The following is a 17,892-nucleotide window of genomic DNA, read 5'->3' as shown; positions in this document are numbered from 1 at the left end:
CTCTACTGACTCACCTACTTTTTCATTGCCATTGCATGTCAGCAAGGGAGGTGTGGAACTAAAGAGGAAAAACCCACCCTCATATGAATCCCACTATATTCATTTAACAGTTTATTTAGGGTTGTTCTGAAGTTACAGTGCATAGAATGCACTTTCCAAGTTCAGCTCACGACGAATTTAGCCCTTAAAGTGCACCGCTCTGTCCAAGGAGTGTGTGGTGTTCTTCGCTGTGTGTCTGTCTCTGTGTGTAAAGGGAGGTTTGCATGTGTAATGGGAACACTGGGGGCAAGGAAGTGGCAGACAAATCTGCAGTGCTATTGCATGTGTCCACCTGTGATGGCTAGAACAAGAGATACATCGAGTGCTTTACAAAAAGAAAAGGAAAAAAGTTTTATTTCCCAAATTGGCTTGCCTCTTTAAAATTAAAAGATGAATAAGACCTTTCCAAAGGTTATTCTCTTCATTAAAATAAGGGGAAAAGCTAACATGAAGCACTAGACAATATTGGAGGTTCCTGAAATTACAAGTCTGTACTTCTTATGCAACCCCCATAGGCAACTTTGCATGTCTAGGGGTTTTTAGATGAATTAGTGTTGCTCTCAGAATTTGACCACAAGAAAGGTGGTTAGCCCATTCTGAGATAAACATTTTATATGGTTAAAGCTATAGGGTCACTTCAAAAAGTTGTCATGTGAATGCTGAATATTGCATCTGAATTGGCCCTCAGGCAAGTAATAAAAAATAGACAACTTGAATAAGTTGAAGGCTTATTACAAATTCAGAATACAAACAGTTCCTTTAAAGTAGCCCATTTTTCCCAAGGCTAACAAATTTCCTCAATAGGGTTTATTTTCAAATGTTGCTTGATGTCTTTGTGTGACTTCATAAACTTAATTGCAGTTTTTTAAAACTTTTATAATTAGATGGTGACCTGTCATTGCTTCTGTGGGGGGGGGGCACAAAAATTATTGTACATGCCAAGATCTCAAACATATATAGGAACAGAGAACTTCAGTATTAAAAGTTAATTATGTATGGGTTTTATGAAAGCTCTTATATGATGAACCTCAGGGCTTTGCTATAACGGTACAACGTTTGACTTTACCCCCGTAGGTGCACTGCTCCATTGTCTCCCAAGACAGACGGATACCAACAAGTGCTTCAGTAATAATTAACATTTGTCAGGTTATTAATCAGATCCCTTTTCTAAGGCAAGAGACACAGCTGTGACCAGAAGTAGTGTGAGAGAGTGTACAAAATTGATTGATAATTTTCTTGATCTCAAAAGGCTCTATATTAAGATCTTGGGTCTTAAATTTGGTGACTTCAAGCAAGCCTAATGAAGTTTGCCAAATGTTCATAATACATTAGATTTGACTCTAAAAACACATTGTCACTAATTGCTAACAAAATACTTTAGGGGGCTTTAGCTACCCTCTCCCATTTTAGGGAATAATATTTCCTCCTAAACACTGCAGCACTGAAACAACTAGTCTTAATCTAGGTAACTTGGATACTCCCTTCCAAACTGCTTGTGATTTTAGCTTAATTGCCAAGGTAGCAGTACAAATAGTGTCACTAAAATGTCACATTTTGCGTTCATTCTGAAATAAGATGGAGGCACATTTGCCTCAGTTGTCCTCTTTTGTCTCAACGAAAAACCATTCTTTTTGCAGATGTAAATTGGGGGTCTTCAACTCAAGCCTTGACTTACCTAAATGCATTGCAGCATGCTGTTCGCCTTACTGGTGTGGAAGACCACGTGAAAAACTTCAGGTAAAATCAATAGATGGTTGACAATATGGCTGAACTTTTGAGATACAACTATCAGTGAAACAGTGCAGACTGTTGAAATAGAAGGTTCTGAAAGTGAGGACCAATTTATAGCTCTTGTCTAGTAAGCACGGAAAATGGTTTCACACAGCATTTACTGTATTCTAATCTGCTTGCACTGTTGCAACAACTTTTCTGGAGGCAGGCTTTGGAGTAGTAACAGGGCAGAAAGAAGCTTGTCTGTAATGTTTGTTCCTTTGAGCTAATGTAATTCAGCATCAATATCATGGCATCTTGAGCTAATTCCCCGATATTTTATGCAGCGAACATTTATTTCCCCCCCTATTTCATTTGTCTACTGCCCTTCATCCAAGGATCACAGGGCAATTTACGACAAAAAAATGCAAAAAACCCACATAATATAAAAACAGATACAAAAGAAACAACATTGGTATTTAAGTATCTAGCTTATTAACATTTGTGATTGGGTTCCTGTAAGAAATGAATGTATATACCATTTTTTCTTTTTAATCTAAAACCAGGCCACAATGCCTTGTCATGAGTGGTGCTCCAAGCTCACGTCCGGCTTTGCTTCATCTAGTACATGCCTTCACCAAGAATGTAGGATTGATGATCTGCGGTCACATACATATGGTAAGTCTGTGAATAATTTTTTTCCTCTCACACCATAGCACTTGGAAAACAATCTATATTTGTGTAATAAGTAGTATGCAAGCATACAGATAAAATGATGTGTCAAGAGGAAAAGCTGAGATTTGCTAGGTTATTGGGGTACGCTTTTGTGCCTATAGAAGAGTGCTGTATTCATAAAAATACCATAATACAAGAAAATACTTGAAACGTAGAAGTATTAGGTTGGGATATTGTTGATAATGTATTGCCTGCATGTACTGTATTGGCTCGAATATAAGCCACACTCTTCCCCCCCACAAAAAAAAAATTCTGACTGAAAAGTTCAAGTGCGGCTTATATTCGGAGCCAAGCACCAGTACCAGCTTAGGGAGCGGGGTGCTGAGCATTGGTGCCCCCTTTTTCCCCCTTTTTCAGCATGGTAGTGCCCGGAGGCGGACCGCACCTGCAAATTGAATTTTAAAGGTGCAGCTTATTTGCGGGTGCAGCTTATAGTCGGGCCAATACGGTATGTAAATGTATATATGTATCTGTGGAAGGTGGTGGGTGAATTGCACAAATAATTGATAAGAAGTAAATTGGTAGTGCCCCACAAATACCAAAACTTTAAAGTGCTAAATAGGGTCTTTTCTGCAGTAAGCAGCATGAAGATTTAAAATAAAGTGTATCCTCTAATTTGAAAGTAGCAGAATTGAATATTTTTAAAGTTCTGGTTCATTGTCAGGGCACTGATTCTGATACGTTATCTGGCAACTGGTCTAAGCGATAACATTTCATTTGAATTGGCCACACTAAAAGAGCCCATCTATGTTTCTCAGGAAGAAATCCTCACTTAAAGATCTCATCCAAAACTTGCTTCTGTGTCTTTGTAATTGTATGCTCCCCTCCCCACACCTTTTTCATAGGGCCCTCGCAGGCAGGCCATGAAGGAATTGTCAACAGACCTGGCCAGGTACCAGCGGTGGCTTATTAAAAATAAAATGAAAGCCTTTTATGCTCCAGTACATGCAGAAGATTTGAGAGATGGTGCACAATACCTAATGCAGGTAAATGGTCATATAAAGTGAGGAGTTCTGTGCTGCTTAGTGATCTGCTCCGAGCATTGTATTTTTAGCTGCATTGTACACACCGCAATTTTATAAATATATATTTCAATTTTGCAAAGTAACAAACTTGTCCAGTGGAGAAAGGTTGTCAGAAATTGATCAAGTCCTGGGATTCTAGGTTTGAAAGCAAGGCTATAACATTCCAGGCATCGGGAAGTTTTTTTTAAAAAGTTCCCAATTAGAGATTAGAGACCCTGCCCTCTCTAATCTCTGTAGAAAAGCAGGGCTCTTGCAACCCATTTCTCTGTTAACCTTTTTCCTGTTTCATTGGAGATAATTCTAAAGGTTTCGGACGCTCACAATTCATGGGGTAGAGGTCTTTCATCTTCCCACTGCCATGGAGACCAAGGAGACGTATTAATTGTTGGCATTCATTTCTTCCCCGTTGGGAAAAAATGAGAGGGAGACTTCTTTTTTAAAAAAAATTGATTGGGGCAGATTGCTGCTCTAACTTTACTTCCTCCTCGCCAATGAGTTTAGCAGGGCTTCGGGTAAAGCAGTTAAACCAGCTTCAATTCCCCACCCCTTGCAGATGGTTTGCAACATGAATGCAGTTCTCTATTGGAAAGCAACATCATGGCTTTCACATCAGTAGGAGGCACATGCCCTGTCCAAGGAGATGGGAATTCTGGGTTGATAGCCAGAGAGTTTGATGGCCCAGATCCTAATAGTGTGGGTGCTGTAAGTCAGGAAAAATCACCAACAGTGAGGGTTTGTAATATTCACAAAGGCACGCAAGTTTTGAGTTAGTGCCCTATAGGGAAGAAGGGAACTGTCACCCGAAGAAAAGAATAGGACTATATTTGCTTGCAAAACCAGTTTTCTTATCTAACCCATCCTGAACCATTTATCTAATGGTAAAGACTATATTCAGATGTTGCCACAGCTGTCATAGGATCTCCATCAGGTCTAGATTATTACTAGATAGGGCAGGAAAATGATGAGCTCTCCTACTCATCTCCCCGTGCTACTTTCATCACTAGAATAGAAAGGAAATTCCCATTTTTCATGTAGCCAACTTTCTTTTTTTACAGACATAGATATAACCTCCCTAAGATTTAAGTAGAGTTTTTTTGTTGTTAGGCTGCAGGTTTGGGACGAATGAAACCAAACACGCTTGTTCTTGGATTTAAGAAAGATTGGCAATCGTCTGACATGAACGATGTTGACACCTACATCAACTTACTACAGTGAGTAGAAGGTTAACCGTATACCCCACTGTGAAGATGCAGCTTTCGTTGTCCAGTGCATATACCGGTTGTCCTGATTCATGTATCATCAACCTTTTCAGACCCAGAACCCACTTTTAACCCAAACATGCATTTGGGGACTCATTTCTTTAATCTTTTAATATATATTTGCCTGGTGGTAGTGCTCTCGTTGCGACCCAGGTTGAATCAGGCCACGACTCACTAGTGAGTCTTGACCCACCACTTGATAGTGCCTAGTTTAGCACTATTTTCAGGAAAAATTGTAAGCAGCTATTCCATTTCAGCAAGGACAGAAGCATGCACCCATTTCATGACCACCTTTTACAGCCCAAATCTGGATATGTTACAATACCGTAACATTCTTATTCCAGCTGGGCTCACATTGCGATCAAAGCAAAATGGTGCCAAAAGAGATGTTGATTTTGGCAATGGGCAGCCCATGAACAAAGGAAGAGATGGAAGATCCGGGGTAACTCTAAAAGGGATGCATGCCTGCCAGAATTATTCACATGCAGGTATCCACCGCCATCTTAGCTTAAATTGGTTCATTAATCACTTTGTAGGAACAGCGTGGTCATTTCAGGAGCTGGAATTACCTTTTGAGACTCTTTCTGCCTGGTTTTGCTGACCAGAGTACTTGTCCTTACAGCTGAAGTTAATCACTTGATATTTGGAAGTTTATATATTTCCCCAAAATGTGTTTATTCTATTTCAGCGATGCCTTTGACATTCAGTATGGAGTAGTAGTTATCCGTCTGAGGGAAGGTCTTGATATTTCTCACCTTCAGGGGCAAGGTAACCCTTACTTAACGCTGTCCATCATGAATTAATCTCTGGTCTTTGGGAGAAATTAGCAAATTATGTCTGGGACAAAAGATTATTGAGTGTCCCATTCCTTCTGATTCTAGCCTCACTTTGTGCCTGATGAAGTAACAACTGATTACCATATTTTTCGCTCTATAAGACGCACCAGACCACAAGACGCACCTAGTTTATGGAGGAGGAAAACAAGAAAAAAAATATTCTGAATCTCAGAAGCCAGAACAGCAAGAGGGATCGCTGTGCAGTGAAAGCAGCGATCCCTCTTGCTGTTCTGGCTTCTGTGATAGCTGTGCAGCCTGCATTCGCTCCATAAGACGCACACACATTTCCCCTTACTTTTTAGGAGGGAAAAAGTGAGTCTTATAGAGCAAAAAATACGGTACTTCCGTAAGTGCTCCATTAAAGTGTCTGGGGGTGTGTGTGTGTGTGTTATTAAATAATTTCTAGTCGGCAAGTGAACATCATTCTTTTTCCCATTTACATGCAAGAACAAAATATACTTAAATCCAGTTACATGAACTTGGCTGAGCCAAAGCACAGCTTTAGGTTTGTTTAAAGTTTTGCAAAACTATAGTATATTTTCCCTTGTCCTTCCTTGAACTTATTCCCGACCATTTCTCCTTGTGAGTTGTCTCCCAGCTTGTAAACTCATTTGCAAAAATACTGAATAGTATATTTTTCATATTCGCAGAAGACTTATTGTCGTCCCAAGAGAAATCACCAGTAACCAAAGACATTATAGTAAATGTGGACTATAGCAAGAAGACTGAGACAGTAACGTCCAAGCCTGTGAGTGAAAAAGCTCCTATTCATAAAGGTAACATTTTACTTAATGAATTTTTGTTGGCATCAGTGCAAAAATCGTAATAGTCCTCCTTTATAAACTTCAAAGTCAGATTTGCAATCCAGAGTCTTGCATGGGTAGTTCATCATGTGTCACTGCAAGATATTTTAAGTTTGTGGGAGCTTCGCTTTAGGGGTCCAACTTTTTTTGGTGTTTCGGTTGCTAGCAAGAATATTGCCACACAACAAGGATGGCCCACTGAAAGACGATCTTACTACTGCATCTCTTTGGCAAGCCATTTTTTGAACCCCAGTGTGCAAGACAGCATCTTTGAGCATTGAGGCACAGCAGCATACATGTCTTTACTAAGCTGATAGCCACGGGATCAAAGAATAACCCTTTAGTAGTAAACGTGTACAGAAATTTTGGTCATGGTATTTGAACAATGTTATTTGTTTGACTTTTATTTTTCTAAACTTCTTAGAACTTTTTAGCATCAAGTGTTGCAAAGATTTTGTTGAATAATTGCTCTTATAGATGCTTTAAGCACTTCACAAGTGGTGCATCTTGTCTTGAGGAGAAGCTATGGGACTAACTATTGATATCATTCCCATCTCTTCCCCCACCCCAAATATCTGTTAGGGAAATAATGTTTAGATTGCAGCAAACATCTCTATTTTCTAACCCAAACCTTTTGAGAGTGAAAAGGGATCTTAAATGGAAAAAAATGCTAATAGTGTAGCTACTTTTAATATGTGGTAGAACTTTGTGTGTGTGTCTTCAATAAAGTGGTATGTTAACATGCTAATCACTTACATTCATGAACACAATTGCTTTGAATTCATTCATTGTTTGGCTTTTCATGCTGCATTCTAAAAAGAACGAAGAGTCCACATTTTTATTAATACTGCAAAATAACCTTTTAATCCCCCCCCCCCCTTTTAAACCTTATCCAGAAGACGACGACGATGGCAAGACTCCAACGCAGCCACTTTTGAAAAAAGGCAGGCCATTTTTCCATATTTTGTTTTCAATCAATTTTTTTCCATGCTGTAAACATCAGTTTATAATTTCTCACGCTTTGTTTCATGTATCATAACATTTTACATGTCTTCGGAAGAAGATAATAGTTTGTACTTGCTGGGCTCATGGGAACCTTGTTGGTTGGGTGGGTGGGTTTCTTGGACAAGATAAGTTTTTGGGATGGGGAAAGAATTGGAACGTAATGCTGTCTTAAATATTAGAGTTGTCTTCAGCTACAGCCAGGTGAGAGAGTGCCCATAGATGACTTCTGGTGCATATATATAATGTGATATCTTTAGTTAAATATTGCAAGGTATCCTCAATCTCTTAATGGAGAGCTCCTTTTCAAGGTTCCTGCCAGACAATAGTGTCTTCCTCCTGGGATACCAATAGTTCGGAGGGGCTGAAAAAGGCCAAACTACTCTCCAAGACCACCTTAATCTTCCTTCCCTATTTTCCCAACCGACACATAATATTGTGTGATTCTTGGAGGCTACTGAGCATGTTCATTGGGCTATTTTAATTTTTGGTAGGCAGGTACCTCTTAATTTTTTTATTTTTTAAAAAACCAGTTTGTACTTCTTTATACCTCCGGTATAACGAGCATGGTGACAACTCCGTCTTGTTTCTCAGTGGCTCCAGCCCCCTTGGCAATGAACCACTATTGAGACAAATGATTATATTCACTGCTGAACTTCAGAGCGGTTTGGGAGCTAAGCTGGTGCGGATGGAAAATCGGTCACCCTAGACTTTTTCTAAAAAGAGACAAATCAATGTACAGGAGCAAAGCTGTGATAACTTTTATTTGGGTGTTTAGGCAGGGATGCCATGTGTTTTCTGCCCTTCCTAGGAGAGCAAATGCTCCTGTGTCAGGTTTCATGAGGTTTGATTTAAGGCAGGCGTGGCTAACCTGTGGCCTTCCAGGTGTTGCAGGGCTTTTCTAATCTTCCCTGCCTGTTGGCCATGCTGGATTGGACTGGTAGGAGTTGACGTAAAGGTACCCCTGCCCGTACGCGCCAGTCTTGACAGACTCTAGGGTTGTGCGCCCATCTCACTCAAAGAGGCCGGGGGCCAGCGCTGTCCGCAGACACTTCCGGGTCATGTGGCCAGCGTGACATCGCTGCTCTGGCGAGCCAGAGCCGCACACGGAAACGCCGTTTACCTTCCCGCTAGTAAGCGGTCCCTATTTATCTATTTGCACCCGGGGGTGCTTTCGAACTGCTAGGTTGGCAGGCGCTGGGACCGAACAGCGGGAGCGCACCCCGCCATGGGGATTCGAACCGCCGACCTTTCGATCGGCAAGCCCTAGGCACTGAGGCTTTTACCCACAGCGCCACCCGCGTCCCTAGGAGTTGACGTACTAACATCTAAAAGGCCACAGCTTAGCCACCCCTGGTTAAAGGTAGGGAGTGTCCTATCCCATCTCCAGTTGTATTACTTGATGGCTCTACAAATTCATAGTTGTTTTCTCATACGCTAGCATTGCTTGCCTAGCGGATCTTCCCTTCCTCTCTTCCCCTTTGCAGCCTCACATGCATCTTCAAAACCTGCTCCAAAGGGTTGTGAGGGCCGGAGGGGAGAAGAAAGGGATGTCTTGTTGCACCAGCAGAATGCCGCTCCCACAACATTGGAAGCAGAAGTAACCCATATTCTGCATTTGAGACAGGAATAAAGTTTTTCCTTTCTTGCTTCCTTTTAAATGCCCCTTCTCTATTCTACAGATCCCAAAGGTCCGGCCTTGAACATGGCTGATCAAAAATTGCTTGATGCAAGTTCTCAGTTTCAGAAGAAACAAGGGAAAAATAATATTGACGTATGGTGGCTTTTTGATGATGGGGGTAAGATGGAAGTTCTTTTTTAAAAAATAATAATAATACTGCAACTAAGTAGTGTATAATTTCTGATACTGCCAAATCTTAACACAGTACCAAAAGTGAGAATTCTTTATTCATGTAGGCTTGACTCTGCTGATTCCGTATCTTCTGACAACCAAAAAAAAGTGGAAAGACTGCAGGATTAGAGTGTTCATTGGTGGAAAAATAAACAGAATAGATCACGACAGAAGAGCGTAAGTTTCATTAAGTACAATTCTTTTATCATTTGGCAAGTATGGATTTGTTGTTTGTTAGTTAGGAGAAATCAGTACTCTTACTTACCAGACCTAATAATTAGCAATGATTTAAAAACTCAGTCTTATATTTAGCTATACAGCTTATTTTATTATTCCACTTTAAAATATTTAGGGGGGTTTTTCCTCCTGTGTTTCTGTTGTGAAACTTATTAAATACTGAAGGTTCTTCAGGCAAATATTTTTAACTTGTTTATGAAAGCTTACAGTGCAGTCATATGCCTCTCTACTTAGAGAGTGGCATTTACTCCCAAGTGTAGGATTGCATCCAAACTTTTTAAATAATCTGGTGATCAGAATTTAAAATCAGCTTATAACCTTTGTTAGCATGCAAACCATTTTAGCTATCTTGGCTGTACAGTTTTAATATATACATTTAACTATGTTTTAAAAATTGCTTTTAGAATGGCTACACTGCTCAGCAAATTTCGGATAGATTTCTCGGATATCATGGTTCTTGGTGATATCAATACAAAGCCAAAGAAAGAAAAGTAAGTTTGTGTGTGTGTGTGTGTGTGTGTGTGTGTCTGAGAGAGAGAGAGAGAACATTCATTTCCTATATTTTTCAAAAAATATTATTGTCAATTTATACTAGCAGTTAGCTGCCACCAGCAACTAGTGAGAGAAACATAATTAAGTTTATAAAAGTAAAAGCCACAACACTTTGTTCACTCATTTATTGTATTTTTAGGTATTTCCACCCTACCCTTCTATTGCTTATGCACTAAGATAGCTTATCATAAAAAAAAAAGAAATACGTTAACTTTTGATGATTTAAGTGGCATGTTTCCTTTGAGCTTGGAGTTCTACCATTGTTTTTTGCCTTCATTTTTCCCCCCTCCGGGGCCCTTTTTTTTTTTTTTGTCTGTGCATCTTTTCTGATCTCTGCATGTGATTTTATGTGTTGCCGTGAACGGTTTTATAATATGTAAACATGTATGCATATGTTTGGTTTAAAGAGTTGCGTTTCTCTTGTGCTGTAATTTGAAGAAAGAAACATAAATAGTAAAGAAAGTAAAAATGCAGGTGATAAAATAGAAATGAAGAAGCCTTTATAAATAATGAGCATTATTAAGAGCTGTACAGCATTCATGCTCACCAGACTTTTTAAGATTCAGATGGAACTCTTGCCTAATACTCTCCTTTCCTCAAACCCACAGCAATATCAATATTAAGATTTTTCTTTTTTCAAATTAAATGGCTTGAGCAATAGTAAAAGGTTTCTGCACAAGCAGAGCATTTATTCATTCCATTCATTAGTGTGAAGTGATTAGGGCACAAGTCTCTGGTCCCAGGGGCCACAGAATTTTGTGGATTTCCCCCTCTACAAGAGCAGGCCTTCTTGTTGCAGTTCCTTCTTCACCATTATTGGTGCAGTGGAGAAGCAAAGCAGCATGTCTGGGTTCCCTGTACATGCCCCTAGAATGGCAAAACAGGGATGCCAACCTTGGAGCTGACATATTGATATTCCTACCTTCTTTGTTGGATGCGGGTGGCACTGTGGGTAAAAGCCTCAGTGCCTAGGGCTTGCCGATCAAAAGGTTGGCGGTTCGAATCCCCGCAGCGGAATGCGCTCCCGTTGTTTGGTCCCAGCGCCTGCCAACCTAGCAGTTCGAAAGCACTCCCGGGTGCAAGTAGATAAATAGGGACCGCTTACTAGCGGGAAGGTAAACGGCGTTCCGTGTGTGGCTCTGGCTCGCCAGAGCAGTGATGTCACGCTGGCCACGTGACCCGGAAGTGTCTCTGGACAGCGCTGGCCCCCGGCCTCTTAAGTGAGATGGGCGCACAACCCTAGAGTCTGTCAAGACTGGCCCGTACGGACAGGGGTACCTTTACCTTTACCTTACCTTCTTTGTAAGAGTTGATAAAGCAGCCTTTCGGCACTTCCCAATTCAGCATCCATTCTCTGCCGTTTTATTGAGCATGAGACTCTTCATCTTTGGCTTGTGGGTTCAAGTCCCAGGCTGGGCAAAAGATTCCTGCATGAGATTGGAAAGGGTCCCTTCCAACTCTACAATTTTATGACTCTATTAAAGCCCCAGTAAAGTACCCATTTTATAAATCTGAAGAAAATGTTCCTATTCCTCTTTTCAAGTAGCGTCTCACCACACGGCAACTCAGACTGCTTTTATTCAGCTGGAAACTCGAGAATTTAAATAGCAGCTTGCATTTACGATGGAGTGAAAAAATGAATAAAAGTTTTGCAATATGCTGGTCTGTCTATCCTACATATATGAATAGAGTTGTGGTGGCAAAAATGCAGCTTTGTAGGAACTCATTGTATTGGCTTTTTAAAAATTCACATAGGAATCTTGCACTACTTAAGAGATTGCTTTGCTAACATAAAGGCATAATATGGCTGTTGCATAAGTGAGATGGCTTTGGATTCAGTGGCAGCACCTAGTAATGGAAGAGGAGGGAGGGCATATTTTGCCCCTTGTTGTTTCCTCCTTCCCAAATAACCGGAGGATTTTGGCCGCTTTCTCATTAAAAGCAAAAAAGCTATTATCCTTCTTAGTTGTGTGTATGGCAATTTTGTTGCCTTACACAGGCTCTAGGTTTTTGTTTTTTAAACAGTAGTCCCCTGTTCTGCACGGGAAAATTCATTCTCTTGAAACTGAGCGGAGTTGTCACAGCATTTTATGATACCAGAGGGGACCTGCTGTCCAAAGGTGGGGAGAGTTTATCAAAAATTTAAAATCCAGTAGGAATGCCCAAGCAGCCTTGGTGTTTGGATAAAGCAAACGTGGATCCCAGTCGGTGGTTCTGTTGTGCAGCCTTTAAGTCTGTATTGTGCAGTTTAGCTTGGAATAGAGAAGTCACATTTATCTTGTTCAATTAATGTAGCATCTTAGTTGCAGGTCTCATTGTACAAATATTTCAGTTAGGAGTCTGAGGACTGATTAACTTCAGCTGTATGATAAAATAATCTTTAGCATTGCAGCTTTTGAAGAAATGATTGAGCCATTCCGACTTCATGAAGATGATAAAGAGCAAGATGTTGCAGATAAAATGAAAGAAGATGAACCTTGGAGAATCACGGATAATGAAATTGAGCTATACAAAACAAAGGTATTTTTTGTAACTCTCTTTCCACATAGGAATATTTAAACTTCCTATAGTATTTATTTTGAGTATTCATTCCTATAGTATTGATTTTGAGTTGCTACATTGGTAAATCTACTACTTGCCGATCTTTAAAAATTGCTGTTTGGGCTGTTTAAAATGTTCTCATTTTAATTGCAGAGCAACCGCCAGATTAGGTTAAATGAATTACTGAAAGAACATTCAAGCACAGCTAATCTAATTGTTATGTAAGTACTGCTTTCTGTGGTTCTTGGCATCAACACCACTATTTGGGAAAGGTTGTTAATAATTTTGGTGACTACGGAAAGATAATTGGGTTGGCTTGAGGATTGCGCAGAATGGAATTTCACAAAACGGGACAGTTCTCCAAGTTATGATGCAGTGGTTGAGCTGCCTGATTAGAACATAGGAACAGACTTTCTGTGAGGCAAATACCTAGCTAGGTTTTCACAAAAATGTCCCTGTGACAGTAATTCTGCTGTAATCATGATAAGTTAGACACCACAAAGTTCTCTTAATAAACGTACATATGAAGACCCTGAGTTTCTAGGTTTCCCCCTAAAAAGTAGTTACATGGTAGATAAACAAGAGATGTTTGAAAACATTTATGAATGCCTCTGAATTTGGAGTTAAAGGGTCATTGGTGCAGCAGAAATAAGTGGCAGCCATGCTGATGTAGCCAGTGATAACCATTGTTAACCTTAGAGCGGACCCATTGAAACTGATGGACTCATCAGTAGTGGATTGAGTATGACTTAGTTGGATGTCACCCATTTGAGAGCATAATGTTGAATTGAGCAGAAACTCCTGTTCTGCAAACCTAGAATATTTTTTTTCCTTTTCCCCTATAGTTTACAGGGTCACCATCTATACCAGGCATGGCCAAACCTGGCCCTCCAGCTCTTTTGGGACTACAACTCCCATCATCCCTAGCTAACAGGACCGGTGGCCAGGGATGATGGGAGTTGTAGTCCCAAAACATCTGGAGCGCCAAGTTTGGCCATGCCTGATCTACACTGTGTTCCAGAAGGTGGCCCAAACCTCTGGAAAACATTTTTGGAGGCATAGTAGGCTGGAAAGAGGGAGAGGGAAACAAGCATTGGAAAGAGATAGCATATTGCTTCAGCTACAGTGGCAGATAATAGAATAATGGTAGTTTTTCAGGGTTGTGGTATTTAGGATTTTGACATGCATGTAACCTACCTTGGGGTTAGTAGCACTGAATGGTGGGATAGAATTCTTCAAATAATGAAACGATCTAATTTTGTGCATGTTTGTCTGTACGGGTGTGTCTTACTCTCCGATAACTCCATCCAGGATTACAGCCTTGCCTTCAATGGTAGCAAAGTAGCATATCTGACAAATTTGGAAGATAATTCTCCAAACAATGAGTATTGTCCGTTAATGCTACTACCGCTTCTAATAAGCATCGTTTAGCAGCAAAAATCTTTTGGGTAACAGATCGTTTTAAAATTATCTTTTGTAATAAAATTCAAACACTGGCTGTCAATCTCAGTAATTTTGAGACATTTTGCATTAACTGATTCAGTTGTGCCGTTAACCTGACAAAATGCCCAGTTTATTCCTCTTTTGGTTATAGGAGCTTGCCAGTAGCACGGAAGAGTGCAGTATCAAGTGCACTATACATGGCGTGGATCGAAGCTCTTTCAAGGGACCTGCCACCAATTCTCCTTGTCCGTGGGAATCATCAGAGTGTTCTTACCTTCTATTCCTAAGCACTACTGCGCAGCATGTAGCTGTGAAGAAATGGTACTTCAGTGCCTAAAGTGGGAGAGACTGAGATGTTTGATTAAAATATTAACATCACACACAGGCAAAAAGTGACTACTCTTTTTCACTGTTCCACTGACTTGAAAGCACACAAGGAAAGTCACTATACTCCTAAAGTTGTGAAAGCTTCAGTTTTCTTCTAATTCTTCTGTAATTTAATCTTGCTTAATGGGGGAAGATTTCTTGCTGGACTGAAGAATGAATAAACAGGTTTTTCTTTGCTACTTGAGCGGCAGCAATAAAAGTGTTTATTTTTGATCAGTGAAAGGATTATAGATTTATAAAAGCCTTTTAGCCTTGAGGTGCCTTCTGAAGTTAACCAAATTTCATCCATATACTCTATTTTGTAAATTTATAAAGAATGTCAGTCTGCCATTGGCTAAAACTTTAGATCAAACTTCTTTTAGTTTAGACTTCCATTTTAATAAAAATGCTGCGTTCTGGTCTTCCATAAAGGTATTAGTTTTATTGTTGTATGTTTCCTATTGTTTGGAATGGTTTGTTTTGTTTTTAAAGATCTCTGTTGGATCTGAGACAAAGCTAAAAAGTGGAGCAAGTTGGCTGTAATTAAAAAAACAAAAAAAAAAATTGTTACGTTGATATCTAGGACTTTGTACTTTTCAATTTGTACCACTGAATAAAGCTAAAGTGTATTGACAGAGGGTCCTCTTAGATTTCATCATATATATATATATATATATATATATATATATATATTTCTTACTGGGCTACTTTGGCTGAAGGTTAGTGGACCAGTCCTCACTCTGTAGCTCCACTGTGAAGCTGCAGTTATGTTACATGATGATGTAAATGTCAGGCACGTTTATGATATGCCATCTAACAGGATACTTCAATCTTTCAAGGACCATCTAAATAAAGTTAACAGTTTGTTCACCTGCTTAAATGGACCACATTTTATTAGAGGTGTCCCAAGGGCAATTTATTCAGTTGTCAGAATCTATGTTTAGTCTTGTTAAATACTCAGGTTTGATCCTCTTGACCTTATGTTTTAATTTGTACGTGATGACCTTGTGTATTCAAGAACTGCCAATTTGTGTGCCCTCAATTTGTGTGCGTGTGCGGTTTGACTGCTTTATATTTTTTTACTCGATGAATTGCTTACTGAAGAATCACTTGAGGTTTTATTCACTAGTTTGTAATAGTGCTTATGCCTATTATCTGTTAAGAGTTGCCTCAAACCCTTTCCCAGTCTCTTGGCATTAATACGGGGTAATATGGGCTAGAATGAACACCTGTAATTTGGATATTGAAGATAGAGAATATGAATACACAATATTTTTTACTGTGTAAGATCAGAATAAACGAACAAATTTATTTTGGTAGTCCCAGTTACTGAGACAAGGTGATTCTTGCAGATAGTGATTAGCATTCTAGTAAATTACGACTCTCATTGTCTTACCAATGTTGTTTGTGTTCTCCCCTTTTCAGAAGTGCAATACAAGTTGGCAGCCAGGTAGAGTAAATCAATGCCAGTACCTAGTTTTCAAAGAAAATTAAAAGTCTTATAATAAGAACAGATTTTTTTTCCTAAAAAGCATTCCCAATGTGTAATAGCATTGATGATTACAAGTTTGCAGTGCTTATTGGTGTGATGAGGGGCATAAAATTATTCATTTAATCTGAACTTTTATTTCCATTGTTTATGTACAGACAGTAGGGCATGAACTTAGTGCTGCTATCGTGAAAAAGTGCACTGGTACACTTATTCAAAATTTTGCTATTCAGGAAAACCATTGCTTGTTATCTGTAAAAGGAACCAAATGAAAAGTCTCTCTGTGTGCTGTGTAAAAAAAAATCAAATTTATCTAAATATGCATATATGGATGGGAGCAAAATGTAGTCTGTAAATTAATAAAGGTTACTTCATACATGAGAATTCTCAGTACTTCACACACACATACCACACTAGACACCAAGACAACAATTGTACAATTTATTCTAACACTCCAATAAACATAATTGCACCTTGTTAGCAAGAGGCAATTTTATGATACATAGCCATTCCAATTTCTAGTTAGTATGAATTGATCTTTTCTTTTTGGCGCCATGTTTTCTTAAGTTCCAATCAGTAATGACTTGAAATAATTGTTTTCCATTGACACTCAGCAATACCATTTCTGTAGCAGAAACTTTATTTTATGAAATTAGGAAGTGTTTAGAAAGTAGCTGAAAAAAATCAATTATTTATTTGTTACGTTTGTATTAGGCTTTCCTTTTTACATAATTTGTTTTATATGCTTTTCTGTTTATTTAAAAATGAACTATGGTCTTAATTTAAGGATTGAGCTTGGTTGGTACTATTCCACAGTTTGAAAATGTCATGTCATATTTTGATAATATTGTACTGTAACTGTCACACACAATGGGTTTTCTAATGTTTTAACAACTTGAGTATTGCAGTTACTACTCTGTATTGGGGAGGGATCACTGCAATAAATGGGAGTGAATTAACTGTGGTTGCCTAAATCAGCCTATTTTTATTAATAAATTCCTTTCCTCTGGTTTTCAATACTCTTTATTTGAGCCCCACCTAACATGTAACATGCCAGGAAGACCTAAACACTAAAAGTTTTTGATATTTCATGCACTGTTTTAAAAAATGCTTCTGTAACCTGTAGATGAAAAAAGGTTAAGAAGCATGGCAAAAACCACTATTAAAACAAATGTCCAGTTGTTGCATTCGACTGTCCAATAACAGGGTGGGATGGAGCTATAGAAATAATCTCATTTTGTACGTTTAGAAATATTACGAATTTAAAAAATAGACTGTCTTCATCCAGAGTTTCAAGGTCAATATAGCTCCAGAGCTTAGGGTGAGGAAACATGTTGAGAGACAGCTCAAATATGCAAGTGGAGGAAAACTCCAGTTGGATACAATCGGACACTGGTGAGGGCTCATCATCGAACCTATTTAGTGGCAATGAAGGCAGCAATGAAAGCATACTTTGCTGCCTCCATTGCATCCTCATTGTGCCACTCAGCAGAGCTTTTCCAGGTAGCGTGGGGCTTCTTACAGTCTGGACCATTGGGATGTGGGTAGCGCTGTGGTCTAAACCACTGAGCCTCAGGTTTGCGAATTGGAAAATCAGCAGTTCAAATTCCCGCGACGATGTGAGCTCCCATTGCTCTGTCCCAGCTCCTGCCGACCTAGCAGTTTGAAAGCACACCAGCGCAAGTAGATAAATAGGTACTGCTGCAGCAGGAAGGTAAACGGCGTTTCCATGCGCTCTGGCTTCCGTCACGGTGTCCCGTTGCACCAGAAGCAGTTTAGTCATGCTGGCCACATGACCTAGAAAGCTGTCTAAGCACAAACATGGGCTCCCTCAGATTGAAAAGCGAGATGAGCACCACAACCCCATAGTCGCCTTTGACTGTCAAGGGATCTTTCACCTTACCTACAGTCTGGACCAAAGGAGGTGGTAGAACCAACAGCAGCCCACTATGACTTGTTTGCAAAGCAATTTGAGGACAAAATCACTTGCATCCACAGGGATC

At 39.6% G+C, this 17,892-nt stretch overlaps 1 protein-coding gene across 2 annotated transcripts in view; it reads left to right on the top strand.

Moving 5' to 3' along the window:
- The window catches only part of SLC12A2 (solute carrier family 12 member 2), a 50,526-nt gene extending 33,626 nt beyond the window's left edge, over positions 1–16,900 (top strand). Inside the window, exons 15-27 of one of the 2 annotated variants that reach the window (XM_083403703.1) lie at positions 1,677–1,776; positions 2,316–2,427; positions 3,330–3,470; positions 4,614–4,720; positions 5,457–5,536; positions 6,255–6,380; positions 7,304–7,351; positions 9,092–9,208; positions 9,327–9,438; positions 9,903–9,989; positions 12,435–12,570; positions 12,745–12,812; positions 14,186–16,900. In XM_083403703.1, coding sequence (XP_083259829.1) covers positions 1,677–1,776; positions 2,316–2,427; positions 3,330–3,470; positions 4,614–4,720; positions 5,457–5,536; positions 6,255–6,380; positions 7,304–7,351; positions 9,092–9,208; positions 9,327–9,438; positions 9,903–9,989; positions 12,435–12,570; positions 12,745–12,812; positions 14,186–14,321 — 1,370 coding nt within the window. In that variant the 3' untranslated portion in view covers positions 14,322–16,900. The remainder of the gene's footprint in view (positions 1–1,676; positions 1,777–2,315; positions 2,428–3,329; positions 3,471–4,613; positions 4,721–5,456; positions 5,537–6,254; positions 6,381–7,303; positions 7,352–9,091; positions 9,209–9,326; positions 9,439–9,902; positions 9,990–12,434; positions 12,571–12,744; positions 12,813–14,185) is intronic. The other variant, XM_083403704.1, reaches the window with a different exon arrangement.
- Positions 16,901–17,892: the final 992 nt, after the last annotated feature.

This window comes from Podarcis tiliguerta, assembly GCF_965153285.1.
Source record: "Podarcis tiliguerta genome assembly, chromosome: 11".
Lineage (NCBI taxonomy): Eukaryota > Metazoa > Chordata > Lepidosauria > Squamata > Lacertidae > Podarcis > Podarcis tiliguerta.
Note: the sequence above shows the minus strand (reverse complement) of the source record. Positions and strands in the feature narration are given on the sequence as shown.